The sequence below is a fragment of the Orycteropus afer genome, unplaced genomic scaffold, assembly GCF_000298275.1.
Source record: "Orycteropus afer afer isolate SDZICR_OR568_19922 unplaced genomic scaffold, OryAfe1.0 scaffold00192, whole genome shotgun sequence".
NCBI classification, from domain to species: Eukaryota; Metazoa; Chordata; class Mammalia; order Tubulidentata; family Orycteropodidae; genus Orycteropus; species Orycteropus afer.
Genome location: NW_006921779.1, coordinates 2,516,606 through 2,537,196, shown reverse-complemented (window position 1 = coordinate 2,537,196; position 20,591 = coordinate 2,516,606). Strand labels below are relative to the sequence as shown.

The following is a 20,591-nucleotide window of genomic DNA, read 5'->3' as shown; positions in this document are numbered from 1 at the left end:
ATGGTGGAATTTGCTGTGAGAAACTGAGTAGCTCCTGATTGTTAAAGTCATCCACCTGGGGTATTTCTGTTGGGAGCAGCACAAAGTAATTTTCTAGGAAGTTCACTCTCTTTCAGGTGTATAGAATTCTGATGTTGGGATTGGTTGGTTTGGCCTCAAAAAGAGCCCTCCTAGAGGCAGAAGGAGTCTCTCTGTTGACTGAGAAAGACATGCTGCTGAGAGAAATGCATTCCTGAAAGACACACGCTGCTGAGAAAGAGACACGTGCTGCTGAGAGAGAGACACCAAGAGACACACATTGCTGAGAGAGAGACGCTGAGACACGCACTGCTGGAAGAGAGACTGAGAGAGACTGTTGGCGGAAGGATGGTGGGCTGAGAGACACTGAGCATTGTTCCTGAACTTCAAATGTAGCCTGGTGCTTCCCTAACAAACCCCATAATCTGTGAGTTCTCTGTGGCCACTGCAGCGTATTATTGAACCCAGCAGAGATGTGGTGGGTGCTTTGAGAGGAACGGTTTGTAAAAGGGCTGGAGGGAGGCAGCATGTCTGGCCTTACAGGAATAGGCCTTGGGTTACTGATGGTGATCCTGTCTTCCTCTTGTGGGGTTAGAGGAGTTCAGAAGATGAGGCCTCCTTGCTCCTTTGGCAGAAATCGACACCACGAAAAAGCACATAACAAAAATGACAGCAACAAATTCATATTTGCCAATAATTACATATCTGGCAAGGGACTTATCTCCAAGATTTATAGCGGAAGACTGGATGACCAAACTATGGTACATACACATAATGGAATGCTACACCGCACTAAAGAATAATGTAGTCTGCAAAACACCGCATAATATGGATGAACTTGGAGGACATTATGCTGAGTGAAATAAGTCAATCACAGAAGGACAAATATAGTATTAGTTCATTGTTGTGGAGGGTCAAGGAAAGGTTTTTATATGGAGGGAAACTTTCTTTGTTGGTTACCAGGGGTGGAGTGGGGAGGGGGAGGGAACACTGCCCCCCCCAAAAAATGCATTGATCCGTGTCACTTTAGTTTTGTGTATTTCACTGTACATAAATTGTATTTCAATAAAATGCATTTTAAAAAAAAGCATGGACTACCAGAAGAACAAACAAATCTTGGAACAAACAAGTCCTGGGAGAAGTACAGCTGGAATGCTCCTTAGAAGCAAGAATGGCCAGACTTCATCTCACCTACTTGGTCATGGTATCAGAAGACACAAGTACCTGGAGAAAGATATCATGCTTGGTAAAGTAGAGGGCAGTGAAAAAAGGGAAGACCCTTGACAAAATGGTTTGACACAGTGGTTGAGACAATGGGCTCAAGTACAAAAATATTGTGAGGGTGGCACAGGTCTGGGCAGCATTTCATTCTGTACATAGGGTTGCTATGGGTCGGAGCCGACTTGACGGCTCTTCAGCACTTTAGAGAGTTCTTTTGCAGCTGATTTGCCCAATGCAATACATCATCTGATGTCTTAGCTGCTGCTTCCATTGGTGTTGATTGTAGAACCAAGTAATATGAAGTCCTTGACAACTTCAATCTTTTCTCCATCCATCATAAACTTGCTTATTGGACCAGTTGGGAGGATTTTTTTCTTTATATTGAGGTGTAATCCTTACTGCAGACTGTAGTCTTCAATCTTCCTTAATAAGTGCTTCAAGTCATCCTCACTTTCAGCAAGCAAGTTGTGTCATCTGTGTATCACAGGTTGTTAATGAGTCTTCCTCCAATCCTGATACCACGTTCTTCTTCATATAGTCCAGCTTCTCACATTATTTGGCATACAGATGGAGCAAGTATGGTGAAAGGATACAACCCTGACACACACCCCTCCTGATTTTAGACCATGCAGTATCCCCTTTTTCTGTTCAAATGACAGCCTGTTGGTCTATGTACAGGTTTCTGATGAGCACAGTCAAGTGTTTTGGAATTCCCATTATTCTCAATGTTAACCATAATTTATTATGATCCACACAATCAAATGCTTTTGCATAGTCAATAAAACCCAAGTAAACATCTTTCTGGTATTCTTTGCTTTCAGTCAAGATCTATCTGACATCAGCAATGATATCCATTGTTCCATGTCCTCTTCTGAATCCAGCTTGCAGTTCTAGAAGTTTCTTGTCAATATACTGCTGCAATCATTTTTTAATTATCTTCAGTAATATTTTACTTGCACGTAATATTAATGATATTGTTCAATAATTTCCCACATTCTGTGGGATCACCTTTCTTTGGAATGGGCACAATTATGGATCTTTTCCAGTCAGTTGGCCAGGTAGCTGTCTTCCAAATCTCTTGGCACAGACAAGTGGCCTCGAGCGCAGCATCCATTTGTTGAAACATCTCAATGGGTATCCTGTCAATTCCTGGGGCCTTGTTTTTTGCCAATTCCTTCAGTGCAGCTTCGACTCCTTCCTTCAGTACCATTGGTTCTTGATCATATACCACCTCCTGAAATGGACGACATCCACCAATTCTTTTTGGTACAGTGACTGTGTATTCCTTCCATCTTCTTTTGATGTTTCCTGCATCATTCAATATTTTGCCCATTGAATCTTTCAATATTGCAACTCAGGGCTTGAATTTTTTCTTCTGTTCTTTCAGCTTGAGAAATGCCGATTGTGTTCTTCCCTTTTGGTTTTCTAACTCTTTGCACATTTCATTATAGTAACTAACTTTGTCTTCTCGAGCTACCCTTTGAAATTTTCTGTTCAGCTCTTTTATCTTGTCATTTCTTCCATTTGCTATAGCTACTCTCTCTTCAAGAGCAAGTTTCAGAGTCTCTTCTGACATCTATTTTGTCTTTTCTTCCTTTCCTGTCTTTTTAATGACCTTTTACTTTTTTCATAGATGATGTTCTTGTGTGATCCTACAATTCCTCTGGTTTTCAGTCATTGGTGTTCAATGCCTCAAATCAATTCTTCAGATGGTCTCTAAATTCAGGAGGGATATAATCAATGTCACATTTTGACTCTCATGGACTTGTTTCAATTGTCTTCAGCTTCAACTTGACCTTACATATGAGCAACTGATGGTTTGTTCCGCAGTCAGCTCCTGGCCTTGCTTTGGCTGAAGATATTGAGCTTCTCCATCACCTCTTGCCACAAATGTAAGTCAATCTGATTCTTGTGTACTACATCTGGTGAAGTCCAGATGTATAGCCATCATTTGTGTTGTTGAAAAAGGTATTTGCAATGAATAAGTCGTTGGTCTTGCAAAATTCTGTCATGCAATCCCCAGCATTATTTCTGTCACCAAGGCCATATTTTCCAACTACCAGTGATTTTTCTTTGTTTCAAACTTTTGCATTTCAATCACCAGTGATAAGCAGCACGTCTTGATTGCATGTTTGGTCAATTTCAGACTGCAGAAGTTGGTAAAAAATCTTCAATTTCCTCATCTTTGGCATTGGTAGTTAGTGCATACATTTGAATAATAGTAGTATTAACTGGTCTTTCTTGTAGGTGTATGGATATTGTCCTATCACTGACAGGATAGATCTTGAAACATTCTTTGTGATGATGAATGCCATGCCATTCCTCTTCAATTTGTCATTCCCAGCATAGTAGATCATATGTGTGTCTGATTCAAAATAGACAAAACCAGTCCATTTCAGCTCACTAATGCCTAGGATATTGATCTTTATACATTCTATTTCATTTTTGACAACTTCCAATTTTCCTAGATTCAGACTTTGTACATTCCATGTTCCAATTATTAATGGGCAGCTGTTTCTTCTCATTTTGAGTCAAGCCACATCAGTAAACAGAGGTCCTGAAAGCTTTACTCCATCTATATCATTAAGGTCAGCTCTACTCTGAGAAGGCAGCTCTTCCCCAGTTATATTTTGAGTGCCTTCTGACCTGAGGGGCTCATCTTCTGGCACTATGATTATCAGAGAATGTTTCAGGGTTATTCATAAAGTTTTCCAGTAATATATCACAAAGCGTTTCAATGCTATTCATAGAGTTTTCACTGGCCAATTCTTTGAGAAGTGGATGGCCCCCTCCTTCTTCTGAGTCTGTCTTAGTCTGGAAGCTCCTCTGAAACCTGTCCACTATGGGTGACCCTGCTGGTATTGGAAATACCAGTGGCACAGCCTCCAGCCTCACAGCAATACACAAGCCACCAAAATATGACAAACTGACAGATGAGTGGTGGAGAAGAAAACATAGGTATAAATATTTGTGACCTTGGATTAGACAATGGTTTACTGAGTATGATACCAAAAAATCAAGTAACCAAATTAAAAATAGGTAAATTAGACTTAACTAAAATTAAAAATATTAGTGCTTCAAAGCACATTATTAAGAAAATGAAAAGAACATCCATAGAATGGTAGACAATATTTGGAAAGGATGTATCTGATAAGGGTCTATTATCCAGCATATATAAAGAACTCTTGCAACTCAACAATAAAAAAATCAAATAACCCAATTTTAAAATGTGCAAAGGCTATGGATAGACATTTCTCCATAGAAGACATACACAAGGCCAATAAGCACACAAAAAGATGCTCAGCATCATCAGTAGTTGTTGTCAGGTGCTGTCGAATTGGCTCTGACTCATAGCAACTCTATGTGCAATAGAATGAAACACTGCCCAGTTGTGCACCATCTTCACAGTCCTTGCTATACCTGAGCCCAACATTGCAGCCACTGTGTCAATCCATCTCATTGAGGGTCTTCCCCTTTTTTGCTGACCCTCCATTCTACCAAGCATAATATTCTTCTCCAGGGAATGGTCCCTTCTGACAACATGACCAAAGTAGGTGAGACAAAGTATGGCCATTCTTGTTTCCCAGGAGCATTCCGGCTGCACTTCTTCCAGAACAGATTTGTTTGCTCTTCTGGCAGTCCATGGTACTTTTCAGTATTCTTCACCAACACAATAACTCAAAAGCAGCAACTCTTCTTGGGTCTTCCTTATTCATAGTCCAGCTTTCACATGCATAGGAGGTAATTGAAAATACCATGGCTTGGGTTAGGTGTACCTTAATCTTCAAAGTGACATCTTTGTCTTTAGAACTTTAAAGGGGCCTTTTGTAGCAGATTTGCCCAATGCAATACGACTTCTGATTTCTTGACTGCTACTTCTATTGGTGTTGATTGTGGATCCAAGTAATATGAAATCTTTGACAACTTTAACATTAGGAAAATGGGGGGGGGGGAAGCCTACATGCAATAAGATTCTACTTCACATCCACTGGGATGTCTATAATAAAAAAGAAAATAATAACAACAATAATGAAGATCCAGATAAATTGGAGCCCTCAAATATTGCTGGTGAGTATATAAAATGATGCATCAGTTTTTTAATAGTTTGGCAGTTCCTCAAAATGGTAAGCAGTTCCTTAAAATTTTTTAAAGTTACCATCTGATTCAGTCATTTCACTCCTAGTCTGGAAGGATATATACTCCAGAGATATTAGTAGTTGTTTATCTCTGGGAAATAAGATTATGGGCACTTTTTCTTTTTCTGTATTGAATTTTTAAAAACATAAATGCAAGAACAAATGCTAAATAGCAATAGAAGACATGGATAAATGGAGACATGTTGCTCCAGAAGACATGGACAAATTGAGAAATCTCTCCCAAAAAGCAGAGGAAATAGATTAAATTCTGAAAATGATAAAGGAAGCAACAAGATTTTGAATAAGAAAACAGATGTAAGAACCTAAGGCTTAGAGCTATTATTAACAGAGATACTGGAACAAGCAGAAGTTCTAATCAGAATGATAATTGAAGAAAACATTTCTTGGATTAAAAAAAGGTTGTATAGGTCAAAAGCTTACTGTGTTTCACCAAAGTCAATGAAGAGGTCCACACTGGTTAAAAATTTGACTTTCATCAGTAGCTTAAGAAATTATCCAAACAAAAAAGAGAAAGAAAATTATCCAAACAGTCTTTCATCCATAAGGGAAAAAAGTTACAAAAAAAAGAAAATGATCTTGGCCTCAGACTTCTCTTCTACAATACACACTGTCAGAAGACAAGGAAGTAAGGTCCCAGACCAGTTTATCTTTTGTGTAAGTTAGCAAGAGAAAGGCCTTCACAGATATCAGAAGATCCTATTCGCAAATATTACTCAAAGGTGTACCCTAACTGACTGATAGACAAATCAAAAGTAAATTTCAAGAATTAGACAGATGGAGCATAAAAGAGCTCTGGTAGCATAGTGCGTAAGGCACTTGACTGCTAACCAGAAAGCTGGCGGTTCAAACCCACCAGCCATCCTGGGAAGGAAGCTGGGGCAATCTACTTCCGCAGTGATAGTGCCTCGGAAACCCAAGGAGGGGTCGCTATAAGTCAGGTCTGATTCCACGGCACATAACAACAACAACAGTATAAAAGTGTCATAGATCTTCATTTATTTATTTCAATCCCAAATTCAGAAACGTGACTGTTATGAGGTGACAGGCAAAATCTACTGCCCCAATAGCCTGACACTGCATGCTTCCTTGTTCTTTCTCGGGACCAAGAAAGATGGTGACCTGCACAGTATCTTTGTAGAGGCTGAAGGACGGAGTCAGGGACATACAAAACTTCTCTGAGACAGGAGTGATGGAGGTATGATTACTGAAATTTTTGAAAAGGGAAGACAAAAGATTAAGAGACTTTTCACCTCTTTTTTCCCTGAGAAATTGGAGGCAAAGCAAACCACAAAGCTGGATATGAGACAGAGTTTCTGCAAGGTCTGTAGAAGGGGGAGCTCCCATTGCCTCCCACAGACTCAGGGAAACACTCACACGCCGCTCTCTTTGCTCTCTAGGCCAGGCATCACTTGGACCCCAATCCGTCCCTGGTGGACTGCTGGAAAGGGCCTGGCCTTCGGTAGGGGTCACCGGGTCAGGGATTCTGTGGTTACTTCGTCTTCGTTTTGAGGCGGCGTTTGCACCAAACCAAAAACCAAACTCACCGCCATCCAGTCGATTCCGACTCATAGCGAACCCCTTTGGGTTTCTGAGGCGGTAAATCTTCACGGAAGTAGATTGCCCAGTCTTCCTTCCGCGAAGTGGCTGGTGGGCAATTGCACAGACTGTAGTTTATTTGGGGTAGCCGCGAAGGGAGATGCTCCCTGTGGGACAGACGGAGGCGACCACGGGAAGGCGTGGGGTATGGAAAGAAGGGGTGTCGTTCGTGGTTGAGGGGGGGCATCCTGGCGTGGCCTTACCCCCCGGCCCAGTGGAGACTGTGACCTGCGCATAGGTGGCTCCCTGGGCGGCCGCCGGGCCCGAGACGCCGTTGAGCGCGGCCACGCGCACGGTGTAGCGCGTCCCGGGCCGCAGGTGGAGCAGAGTGGCGGCGCGTTCACGCAGCCCAACCTGGCGCGGCACGAAGGCCACGCGCGGCCCACACGGCTCGCACGCGCCCGCCGAGCCCTCACGCCCGCAGCGCAGGCACAACAGCGAATACGTGACGTCCGAGCGGCCTCCGGAGTCGGCCGGCGGCAGCCAGCGCAGCTGCAACGCTAACGGCGAGCGGCTCAGGCTGTATTGCAGGTCCCGCGGCGCCGACGGCGGCCCTGGGGCAGCACAGGAGGCGGGGGCGCGGTCAGCGTTGGGGAGAGGGACGGACAGGGAGGGGACCCAGGGAGTGGGGCCGCATGGGACGTGTGGTCACGGGCACTGGTTGCTGGGAAGGAAAAGTCTGGGCATCCAGTGTGTGGGCAGGGTCAAAGGTGGGAGGGAAAAAGGGACGGGATATGGGGTGGTCAGCGACTGGGGAGGGTCAAGGGGCGTGGGCGTGGGCGCAGTCTGTGCGGGGACGTGGAAGTCAGTGAGGGTGGAGGTTTAGTGATACCGGCGTGGGGAGAAGTTAGTAAGGGGACCAGGTTGGGGGTGTGGTTAGTAACTGGGGCGAGAACTGACGGGTGTGAGGGGCCGGTGCAGGGAGATTCCTGCGCTCTGGAGCCTTCCTCCAGGCTAGGGGATGGAGGGAGGTGAGGGCGGGGTGCTCCACTTGGAGATCTGCCAAGAATGCTAACCTCAACCCACCGTCTGGACTCTCCCGGTTGTCCTGGTTCTGCCAATCCAGACCCTGGCCCCCACCCCACCGCAAGGTTCCTCCCTCCACCCTGCTGTACGGATCCCGGCCCCCATGCTCCCCGCTGTGGAGCACCCTGCCCCTCACCGGCCCTTTGGCGTCGCCTCACCCCCACCCTCCAGTACCCAGCTAGGAGCGGGACTCACGGGTGCAGGAAGCCGAGGGCGGGTCGGTCGGCGAGCGAGCATAGCTGTCCAGGCACGCGCAGAACGTGGAGGCGTTTTCCAGGGCCCGGCTATGCTCAGGGCAAGGCGAACAGAGGGGCCGCCGCGGGGACACCTTATAAAACCCCGGGGGGCAGGCTGCGGGGAGGGATCGCGTGAGGGGAATGGGAGCTTCCCCAGCCACTTGCTCCTCCATTTTCCTGCCTACCGTCCTTAGGTGATGTTTATCTCCTGGACTTGTGAGCCAGGACTGCTCCTGGGGTAGCAGCTCCAGACTGAACAATTCAGTATCTATCCCTTAAAACCAAAAAATCAAAACCATTGCCCTAGAGTTAATTCTGATTCTTAGTGACCGTATAGGGCAGAGTAGAACTGCCCCCATGGGGTTTCCAAGGTTGTAATCTTTACATAAACAGACTGCCACATCTTTTGCCTATGGAACAGTGGGTGGGCTTGACCTGCTCACCTTTCAGTTAGCAGCCATTTAACCACTTGCCACCTAACCCTTAAAACTCACTGCCATCAAGTTGAATCCAATTCATAGCAACCCCTCCTTGGGTTTTCAGGGCCTTATCACTATGGAGCTCTGGTAGCATAGTGCCTAAGGCACTTGACTGCTCACCAGAAGGCTGGCGGTTCAAACCCACCAGCCACTCCTCGGAAGGAAGGTTGGGCAATCCTAACTTCCGTAGTGATACTGCCTGCTCGGAAACCCAAGGAGGGGTCACTGAGTCGGGGCTGACTCGACAGCAAACAACATCACTATGTAAGTAGATTGTTCCAGAGCTCCCACCTAACCCTTAGTAAGTGTTTAAATGTACCAGGAATATTGGAGTGTTTTGCTTCTATTAATTTACTTAATCCTCACAACAACCTGTGAAGTATGTACTTGATCCACATTTTTAAAATGCAGAAACTAAGGCTCAGAGAGGTTTAGTAACTTGCCTGACATCCCACAGCTAGTAAATGATGGGATTTGAACCCAGACATTTCAGACCCCATACTCTTCACCAAATCAAACTGCTGTAATACCTATTGGAAGAAAATTAACTCCCTTCCTTGATGCCAAACTTTCCATTTTGTGAGGATGGGTAAGAGAGAGGTGCCTCAAAGGACTGTCCCACAGTTACACAGAGACAGAGACACAAGGGCAAACACTCTGAGATCCAAATACACACACACTGTTAAAGCTCACCCACCTGCCACCACCACTATTTGGGTGTTAATATGCCTAAGCCTCCCATCATAAACCAGAGAAGAAGAAGAGTGAGCGTTCCCCGGACCATGAGTCAGACCTGGTTGCAGTTTTGTCACCTCTCAGTTCCTGGAACAGTTGTTAAGAGCACACGCTTTTATATCTGAATGACCTGAGTTTGTAGCTGAGTTGCACCACTTATTTGCTGTATGGCCTTGGGCAAGTTGGTTGACCTCTCTGAACCTCAGTTTCCTCTTGTATAAAGTACCTACCCCTGAAGATTTTTGAAAGATTAACTGAGATAAAAGATGCAAGCTGCTTAGCCCAGTGCTGACCACATTTACATAATAATGGTAGTAATTACTTTTCCTCCCTCACAAGCCTGAAGTGGAAACTGCCAAACACCCACTTTAAACACCCAGCTGGGCCAGGAGGGAAAGCAGTGGCTCCGGGCCCCTCCTCTCAGAGTTTGGGTGGTCCTCACCTTGTTCCTGGCCCTTGCCAGAACTTCTGTTCCTCCCCTCTAACTTAGTTCTTGATGGAAAGCTGCTCTCCAGCTCCAAGAAGACAGTATACCATAAGGGATGGAGACCAGGAGGCTGAGAATTTCCATTGCTTGGAAGGGTCCAAGGATTAGGCTTGAGAGGGTCTATCTGGCCCTGAGTTATGGGCAACCCAACTTGGGAAGGGCTTTAGCACCCCAGGAGCGTTTGGAAGTCTCTGGCTTTGGAACAAAGCATGGGGCCAGCTGACATCATGGTCTGGTGGGCAGCAGGGTCCCAAGCTGGGACTCAAAAGGCCTGGGTTCCAGTGTTAGCTCTGCCACTCCCTGTGCCTTCTGGCCTCAAGGAACCATCAGTCAAGTGGGAATAACAGCCATGGCCTGCTCATCCTGTTGTGAAATAGAGAAGAGGGTGAGGGCCCTAGAGAAATGATGTTTGCAAGAACTCACAGCAATAGTAAAAGAATGCTGGAGGCTCCCTTCTCCTGTCCTGTGTGTGTATGGTTGGGGTGGCGTGGGATGTCCACTGTCCTAGAGATGGCCGGTCCATTGGAAACAGCCATGGTTATCTCTACTTTGAGAAACTGCTTGGAAGTAGTTATGTTGGGGGGCAGACTCAGGAAGTGGCTCCTGACTGTTGGCCCCTACCTCACTTCCTCAAGGTCAGAGTCAGAATTTCAGATGTCATCTAGTTCAACTCCTCATAGGCTGTCCTCCTGGAGTTCCCCTTGCCTTAACCACCCAATCTTAGCTCATGTACTTTATAACGGGGAGCTTGCTCACCACCTTAACAAGCTCCCTTTGCTGAACAACCTGCAGTTGTATTGAGCCCAAATCAGCCTCCATGTTTGAAATGCCCCTCCGCTCTGTGCCCTCTGGAGCCTCAGAGAACATATTTGCTTGGGTCCCTCTGCTCCAGGATGGTCCTACAGAGATTTGTCCTGATTTTTTTCCTTCAAGGGAAACACCCCCAATCCTTTCAATAATTCCTCCTGTTTCTGGGAGAAGGGGCATGGGAGTCAGATTCACTAAAAACAAGTACAAAAAGGAGAAAAGAAAGTCTTAGCTCTATCCTCTACTCCATCTACCTTTAAAGAGGTAGCTGTCCTTAACTGGAGAAGGCACTTGAAAGGCTTTAATTTTCTAAATACAAATCTGGGCATTTCATTTCCTTTCTTAAAACCTTCCAGCAGCTCTCCATTGCCACTCATTCTATCCATGCCACACTGAACTCTTCCTTTTAAATCTCTGGATCCTATAATGTTACCCATTCTGTCCTAGTAAATTCCTGTACTCCCTTCAAGCCCAGGTCAAATAACTCCCCTGTGAAATCTTTCTTGGCATTCTCCCCAGCTTCATACTTCTCAAAGTTGATGCCATTCCACCTGACTTTTGTCTCGCTTCAGCCTGGGTAGAGGGAGCTTAGCACAGCTTAGAAGTGGAACTGGGTCCCTGAGCAACTCTTTCTCATTTCCCAGAGTGTGGATCCAATGCTCCTCCTCCAGCCCCTGATCCACTCATTCAACAAATATTTTTTAGCATCTACTATAGGTTTGGGGTTTTTATAAGCCAGGTGCTGTTCTAGGATCTAGAGATACATCAGTGAATAAAATAGACAAGACAACTGTCCAATAGTAAAAATGCCCTTCCTCTTACCTCACAGGGGGAAGAGAGGCTGTTGGTTGGTAATTCCCTCAGCATCTTGCTATCAGACCCACAAATACCTCCATTCCCATTCATCTCCCCTCTCCTTCCTGCCAGTTCTAAAGGGGATGAGTCATCTCCTGCTGAAGGCCAGCCCCTTCACCATCACTCTCCATCCCTTCCCTTCGCCTCCGTCAAGAGTATATCCCCTCAGTCATTTCCCCTCCTGTATCTTACACCTCTCCTTTACCGGCTCATTCCAACACCAAGGGAATGGAACAGCAAAAGCAGCCCATTTCAGGTGTAGGCTAGAAGGGATGCATGTCTACAGAATATTTGAAAACAATAAAACTGACTACGAGTAGGTGTGCCTTTTATTATTAGCAACATGCATCGGCAATTCTAAATGACATTAGTGATCAAATACTTATTCTTGCTGGGGCAGATTGCTCCCATCCACCCCTTACTTGGTACCCCACTGACTCTTTCTCTTCAGTATATAAACAAGTTTTTCCCACCTACGATAGAAATCTCTTGACTTAATGTTCTTCTCAAGCTACCATCCTTTCTTCACTTTCAAATACAGGCTTCTAGAGAATTGTTTATATTCTCTGATTCTAGCACCTCAATTTCTCTCATCCCTTAACCTACTGCAATCTCTCTCTCTCTCCATGACTCAACTAATACTGCCCTCACCAGGGCCACCAAGTGGACACTTTCTAGTCCTAGCCTGACCTGACTGCTCACCAGCGCTGCAGACCATGCCCCTCTGGACTCTTCCATCTCCCTTGGCTGCTCTGCTGTCACACTCTTCCTGGTTCTCTTCCAGCGTCAGACTACTCCCTCTGTTTTCTTAAGGTCTCTTGGTCTCCTGACACCCCATTATTTAATATTGTTCTGTGAGTTTTCATCATTGCCCCTCTTTCTTCTTACCCCACATATTCTCCCTGGGCTGTCCCAACCAGACCCACAGCTTCAAGTAGTAGTTGGATTGCTGGTTACCAAACCACAAGGCCAGACCTCTTTCCTGGGCTCCATAACCACCTTCTAGCTATGTCCACTTGAAAGCACCCTGCACACCATAAATTCAACATGTCCATCCAGCTCTTGTGTCCTCTATCCCAGTGAATGGCCCCTCTGTCCATTCAATCCCCCAAGAACATATGAGTCAAGGGGAACACCTTTTTCTTCCCACATGACAAGGTCACCTGTCATGAACACATCCATCCTCATCACAACAATCTCTGCTACTGCCTTAGTTCAGACCTCATGCTCTTTATCCTGGACTATAGCACCAATCTCTTTCCTAGTTCTAGCCACTAATCTTTCCCCTCCAATTCTTTCTTTGCACTGCAGCTTGAGTTATTTTTTGAAAATACAAATCTGAACATGTCAGATATCTGCTTCAAATCCTCTCCATTAGTCTAGAGCATAAAGTCTCTAGACTAACTAAGCTCTTTATTCTAACATTCCTTATTTGTCCCTGCCTCGCTCCAGCCCCATTACTCCTCACATCCCTACATACCCTTTGCTTCAGCCACACTGTCTCACTTAGCCCCATCCATAATATATTCCCTTCTGCCTCCATGCTTACAAACACAATCCCTTAACTCAATATGCTCTCAGTTGGGTGGGTGGGTGGGGAGCCTTCTCATCATCTCTGGAAAGCCCTCTCTACCCTTAAAATTGGTTTCTCCCTTCTCTGGGCAAAGAAGCTCTGGTGGCATAGTGGTTAGCATTTGGCTGCTAACCAGAAGGTCAGTGGTTCAAACCCACCAGCCCTTTGTGCACGGAAGATTGGGTGATCTACTTCCATTGAGATTTACAGCCTCAGAAACCCAGTGAGGGTCGCTGTGAGTCGGAATTGACCTGATGGCAGTGAGTTTGGTTTTTGGTTTTGGTTTCTCTGGGCTTCCTCAGAAGCACAATTTTCATACCCTCTGGTAACCACTCATTCACCCAGTACATCTCCATCGACCACCTACCATACATCAGATCCTGTCATGGGCACTGGAGCTGCAGAGACTAATAAGACCTTGTGTTTGAGCTCAAGAAGTTCCTAATCTAGTAGTGGAAACACACGTGAGTAAATCACTGTGATATCATGGAGACAAGAGCAGAAATAGAGGTTGCAACAGGTGCTGGAGAACACAGAGGTGGACTCTAATCCTACCCAGAGTGCTCAGGAAGGTTCATATCTCTGAATCCCTTACTAAACTTCAAGTTCCCCAGAGAAGAGATGCTGACATCCATCTATATAAATATAATAAACCATCAGTAAACGCAGATGGTATGTCTTCCATTCATGGTGAATAAATGATTAAAAAAAGGAATGAGAGCAAGCTTAGTTACCTCCTCCTCTGTCTTCCCACCATTTTGTTTATACCTCTGGTTATAGCATATATCACCCTCTTATGATTTTTTAAAATTTTGGCATCTTTCCATCTAGACTGTGAGCTTCTCAAGAGCTAGGACTATGTCTGATCCATATATGTTGCCCTGGCACCCAAAAAAAGGACTTGGCTTAGAGAAAGGATCATTTGATCATTCTGCATTAAGTGTACACATCCATAACCCCATCTTAGCCTTCAGTCCCCAGAGTCACAGAGGCGAGAGATCTGTTCCCAGGTTCCCCACAGACCCTACAGAACACCCAACATGAAGGTCTCTCCTGGAGGGCACAGTGACTCACACTCAATCAGAGTTGGGTGGGATGTTTGTAGTCATGTAAGTACAACCTCCCAATCTCTCTTGAACTAAGGAATTCCTTCTACCAGCATGTGACTTCAATATTGTCAATGATGGGGATCTCACTTCTAATAATGCAGCCAATCCCACTAGCCCACAGCTTGGGCTGCCCTAGAGTTCTTCCTTATGTGCAGGGGAGGCAGTAAGGTGTAGTGGAAAGAATTTAAGAGTTGGGCAAACCTGGCTCCAAGTGCTGGCTCCCCAATTTCCTAACTTTGCAAGTGAGGTATTGACCTCTCTGATCCTCTGTTTTCTCGTCTGTGAAATAGGAATAATGATAACTTACTTTATTGCTGTGAAAACAAAGAAGACCTGTATGAAGTGCCTGAATTACAAGTGGCTAAAGCACTTGACTGCTAACCAGAAGGCTGGCGGTTCAAACCCACCAGCCACTCCTCGGAAGGAAGGTTGGGCATTCCTACTTCCGTAGTGATACTGCCTCGGAAACCCAAGGAGGGGTCGCTATGAGTCGGGGCCGACTCATGGCAAACAACAACAACATTACTCCTTGTATTAAGCCAAATTCACCTCCTAGTAACTTCACTCATTGGTCCTGGCTAGGAGCTCTGGTAGCATAGTGGCTAAGGCACTTGACTGCTAACCAGAAGGCTGGCGGTTCAAACCCACCAGCCACTCCTCGGAAGGAAGGTTGGGCATTCCTACTTCCGTAGTGATACTGCCTCGGAAACCCAAGGAGGGGTCGCTATGAGTCGGGGCCGACTCGACGGCACATAACAACAACAACAACAGATCCCCTCGAGCTCCAGGAAAGGCCAGGACTCCTGGCTCAAGAGCTCAAGGCTTCTACACTCCCCCCTCCCCTCCAGCCTGGTGGGCTCTGCAGCACACACTTCCAACTGCCACCTGCTTGCTACACTGTCAACCCGCACCGCCCAGTCTGCTTGATACCTTCACAGATGTTGCCGCGCTCCTGGAATCCTGCACTGCAGCTGCAGCGGCCCACAGGCACCAGCCACTCACCATCGGCACCGCAGTGCATACGCGGGGGGCTGCTGGGCTCACCTTCCGAGTGCGCCACGCACGTTCCGGTCACCTCCACCAGAGTGGAGAAGGCGCCCTCAGCTGCGGTGGCTGGGAATGCAGCCAGGCCCCGCACCGTGGCTCTGCACTGCTTATAGTAGACGCGCACGGAGACCAGCGCCACGCATGCGCCCACGTCCTGGAAGGCCAGGTAGAAACCCCTCCGGCTGAGCGGGCCAATCTCTCGCACCTCAGTGTTCAGCTTCATCTTCCGCTCGCCCAGGTCTCCCTGCGTGAAGCTCTCATCCGCCGCGATCGTGTCGATTTTGCGGGGCCGGCTGCCGCCAGGGCGCGGACGCCCACGGCCCAGGTCTGCCTCGGTTTCCAGGTAGTAGACGTTGAAGGTCTCCTTGCAGGTGCCAGCGGCACCTGGAATGCTGCTACAGTCGCGCAGTGTGAACTGCAATTCCACGAAGATGCGCTGCCCACGGCCGCGGCTGATCCAGCCAGTCTGCAACCAGTTGTCTTGGTTGGGCTCCAGCACGTTGCACACCTGGTATGTGCGGATCGGCCGGTCGTGTTCGTCCACACCGCTTATCTCTTCCCACTGGGATAAGAGCAAAGATGTGGACAGTTCAGAATCAAGACTCCCCCAGGAGCTGGAGCCCTGGCTGAACACCTTCATTTCACTGTTTTCTGCCCCACCCCCAATACCATCCCGCCGCCGTTGAAATAATAAGATACAGAGGTGGATGAGACTTTGTAGACCCCTGGGTCCTACTTGAAATTTTATAGATGGAAAAACTAAGACTTGAACGACTTGAGGAGGTATGCACATCAAGTTATCAGAGCTAGGAATGGTATCTGGAGTCTCCTGACTTTCCACCTCTCCACTGCACCAAGCTGCTATCATACTGCCACATCACGCTGCACCCATCCCAAGTTACAAAGCCTCTTGTAGGACTCCAAGTTTTGCTTCTTCTCTCAATCCTTTACTCCACACCACTGCACTGTCCAGCATTGGTTTCATTTAGATGCTACATAGTTTCTAGACACAGCCGGTTCTCACTAATCTTTTTATTTTTTTAACTGTCTTACTGGCTGAAGATTCAGTATTTTCTAATAGGCCAGTCTGGCTGGAAGCCAGGGCTGCTGGAGACCATACACTTTGAGGAGGATTTTGACCTGATGTGACCATGGAGAACTAATAGGACTGAGTCCTGAACCAGCAGAGAATTCCCAGGACAGAGAGGGACAAATTTACACTTACTCCATTACTTGGCAGTGCAGTCCAGCCTAGCTCAGCCTGGGAGGCTTTGGAATCCAGGAGGATGACTAGAAAGAGGGGAAAGAGATATCAGAAAGCCAGAGGGTAAGTTTGACAGGAGAATAGGATCCTTTGGTGAGTTCACTACCAACTTGCTAACCAAGGGGATGGAGAATGTGGTGAAGAACACAGGCAAGTCTTTCCCGCTTTATAAATCCCCAAGAGAGGGTGTGAGTAGCTCAAGTCCAGAATGAGGTAGTCATAATAATTACAAAGAAGCCTGTATTTGTTTCCTGTGACAGAGTAACAACTTACCACCAACTTAGCGATTTAAAACAATAGAGCTTTATTACAGTTCTGGAGGCCAGAAGTCTGAAATCAGTTTCACTGGGCTAAAGTCAAGGTGTCAGCAGGACTGGTTCTTTCGGGAGACTCTGAGGAGAAAATCCATATCCTTCTCCTTCTTCAGCTTCTAGCCCCTCCCTCCATCTTCATAGTGCATCATCCCAGTCTCTGGTTCTGTAATCACATCTTATGCTCAGAATCCTGCCATCTCTTCTGTAAGGACCATTGTGATTACATTGGACTCACCCAGATAATTCAGGATACTCTCCCCATCTCAAGATTCTTAACTTAATCACATCAACAAAGTCCTTTTTGCCACAAAAGGTAACATTCCCAGGTTCTAAGGATTAGAATATAGACATATTTTTTTTGGAAGGGAGTCATTCATTATTCAGTCTACCATAGAGTCCATGGCAAGCACTGTAAGGCTGGTTCTAAAACTGGGGTTTCAATGATCTCCAGCCTTTCCAGGTTCCCTAAATTATGTCTAAGTGCCAAGAAGAATAGGAATGTGAATGTATCAAGGGATTCCTTGTAAACACCTCCAGATTCACTCAGACTCAGGAGCTCTTCTGAGATCTTGGGTCATCAAGGCTGGAGGAGGTTTGAACCTTTTTAATTTGACTCCCAGGGTCTCTGGGTAAAACAAGATGGAGAGACCCTACAAGCAGCAGGAAATAAAAATCCCTCATCTCCTCAGCCAGATCCTTTCCCAGGGGTTGTCACCTTTGACAAATGTCAGGGATCATTTTTATATATAAAGCCATGGTGCCTCCTACACCAGAGAGTCTTGGAGTCACTTTATTTTCCCAGGAGGCATAGATCAGCAGTCTGCACCCTGCTTTCTGTATTGGTCACAGAGATGCATTGGTTTAGACAGCACAGCTGGCAGCCCAGAGACAGGAACCCAGGGCCATCCAGAAATCAAGGATGGAATGGAAGGTTACTCATAGAGCTTAAGCAAGCATGTGGGCTGCTAAATTGATGGCCTCTAAGAGGGAGTTGACCCCAGAGACGTCAGCCACAGTGGCCAGGACCACAACCCGTCCCAATTTCAGCACAGCTGAGTGCATATCCAAATTGCATACTGGAAGGTATCAGAGATCCAGAAGCCCAACCTACACTGTGGTCAACGCCTCAGATTCCAGCTCCTCAGAATTCCGCTCCAAGAAATGCACCTACATCTGGATTCATTTGAATCCTCACATCTCCCAAATCCAGCATCATAGGAAAGACGCGGGCTGTGGTACCGCCAACAGTTCCAACTCCGGCACCGCGGACGGCGCGGGGTGTTCCGCGCTCCGAATTCAGCACTGCGGACAGCTCCCTGATCGGCACCTTGGGCAGCGAGCGCCTGGACCCACCCCCTCGACCAGCGCTTCACCTCCTGTTGGCTACGCAGTGGTCCTCTATCATCCTCCGCTGTTCCATCTCCATCTCGTTCCACACATTCCGATCTCACCTCCGCATCTCCCTATCTCCTCCGCTCTCTTCGTCTCCCTGCCCCCACACCTCCCACTTGCAATCACTCAGCCTGTCCGTCTCACCAGTCCCTGGACTGCTGCCTCTGGCTCCCGCGGCTCCTGGTCTCTTTCTTCCCCAGCCTCCCAGGTCTCCAGCCCCAAGGTTCTCAACGCCCGCCCCCCCAATTGCTTAGCCACCTTTTTCTCTGTCTCTAGTTCGTTGCTTCCCGGTGCCCTCTTGTTCCAGATCCCAATACAGACTCCAGTTCTTCCAACGACTCCTCCCAGCACCCCAGTTACCAGGTCCTCAAGCCCCCTATATGTTGGTACCCCAAGCTCCGAGAACAGCCGCCGGTCTTCTCACCTTCCTCGGCGGTCCCCGGCCTCCCGGGCCCCAAAAGCAGCGCGAGACAGAGCGGCATCAGGCAGACGAACAGGCGCAGCGGGTGTGGGCCGGCGCCGGTCTCCATGGTCCGCAGACAGAGCTGTCAGTGCGGCGGCGGCTCAAGCCGCGCCAGCCTCAGAACCACTGAGCAGTGCCCCCAGACCCCAGAGCTTGCTAGGGGCGGAGTCTCAGTGGTCACCATCATCCATGGGAACCAATCAGCAGGCACCTCAGCGGGAGGTCCACCAATCCCTGCCAGCAAAGGGTAAGGAGGTGGAGTTTCATAGGCCAGGGGCGGAACACTGAACTGGAGTGGGGGAAGGAAAGGGTCCCGCCAATCTCCAAACGATGGGGGTGGGGCAGCGTTGTACGCTGGCAGGGTTCCTGGGAAGGGGGATGAACTGGCGTCAATGGCCGGGAGCGCTAGACCTGAGCCCCCTAATCCCAAGAAGTAGGTGATATGGGCGTGACTTGATGAGGGTAGAACCTCTGGATGGCAAGGACACTTGCAGCCTCTGCGCTAACTGGGAATCTCCCTCGTTCCTAATCATGAGTCGCTGGACATGCAGGGGATTTCCAAGCCTGGTGCCCTGACCCCAAGCTCTAGCGAGCTCCTCTATCTTGACTAGTCTTGGCCGCTTCCTGTGTCTGCGGCTCCCGGTGTCTCGTGGCTCGATCCCGCCCCCTTCTCTCCCCGCCCTCATCACACACACACACACACACACACGCACGCACACACGCACACACACACACACAGAGCGATGGGAGGGAAGGGCCGAGCCTGAACCCCGGAGCTGCTTGAGAAAGGAGAGCAAAGTGGAAGTCAGTGTCCTGACCTCCGAGCAGCTCCTGCGAGCCTGGGAAACCATGTGGACGCCGGGATGGAAACTGGTAGATATTGCATGAATGATCGGTTCCTCAGATTCTTGCTCCCGCCACCAGGACATAGACAGCATTCCCACACCCACTACCTGCCCAGTCTGCTGAGAGTCTGGGTTTTTCCCCCTTTGATAAACCCACTCCACCCACCCCAAAGAGCTGGTGAGGAGCGCAACGGCGTGGACTACGGGGCATCTGCAGGAGAGGCAGAACAATCCTCGCAGAGTTCAGCCGGCGCTGGAACCGCAGGGAAACGTGGAATATGACCTCTATCTAGTGAAGGTCATTTATGTGCAAGCGGAGGGTTTAAGACATTGGTGGTGGGAGGGGCTTCGGCCCTCCAGGGCGAGGAGGGGGCTACCGAGCGCCACCATCTGGGCTGAACTTGAGGGGAGGAATTCCACCCACCTTGTGGCATTTCAGAGCTTTTTTCTTAGGGGACCCACCCCCTTCCCTTTTGGAGACTATAGTAGCCGGAGAAGCCTTGAAAATGAGTGTGAGCTATGTGTCCATGTGGTCTGTGTGGTCTGAATGTGTAGATATTTTGCATAAACATATTCCTCACCCCTCTAACCAACACTTATTGAGTGTGGTGCTCTGTGTTGGGGATACCTGGGTGAATCGCCCCAACCTGCCACCGTCCATTCCTTTCTGAGTGCAGAGCACAGTGAGAATTCCTGGCATTGTAGAGCACTTGACCATTTACAAGCCACTTTCAAGAGTCATTTCTGTATGTGTTTGCGTGTATGTATGTGTGTTTGTAGTATGTGTACACCCACACTTGCTTGCTCACAGACACACTTGCTGGACAGTAGCGATAGGAGGTGGAAAGTATTGGTCGCTTTTGCCTGTAAGAAGAAAGGTTGTCTCCAGGGGTTAGGGCTCAGACACCGCAGGAAACTAGAGCCCACTGAGGAAGCAGAAGGGGGTGTGGCATCTGGCTGGTCCTTG

General features: G+C 47.8%; 1 protein-coding gene across 1 annotated transcript in view; it reads right to left on the bottom strand.

The window, feature by feature from the left end:
- EPHA10 (EPH receptor A10) overlaps positions 1–18,846 on the bottom strand; it is a 41,526-nt gene extending 22,680 nt beyond the window's left edge. The window contains exons 1-5 of the mRNA XM_007947620.2: positions 18,741–18,846; positions 16,572–16,636; positions 15,230–15,908; positions 8,214–8,369; positions 7,196–7,546 (exon numbers count right to left, since the gene is read on the bottom strand). Of these exons, the coding sequence (XP_007945811.1) occupies positions 7,196–7,546; positions 8,214–8,369; positions 15,230–15,908; positions 16,572–16,636; positions 18,741–18,846 (1,357 nt within the window). The remainder of the gene's footprint in view (positions 1–7,195; positions 7,547–8,213; positions 8,370–15,229; positions 15,909–16,571; positions 16,637–18,740) is intronic.
- Between the last annotated feature and the right edge of the window lie 1,745 nt (positions 18,847–20,591).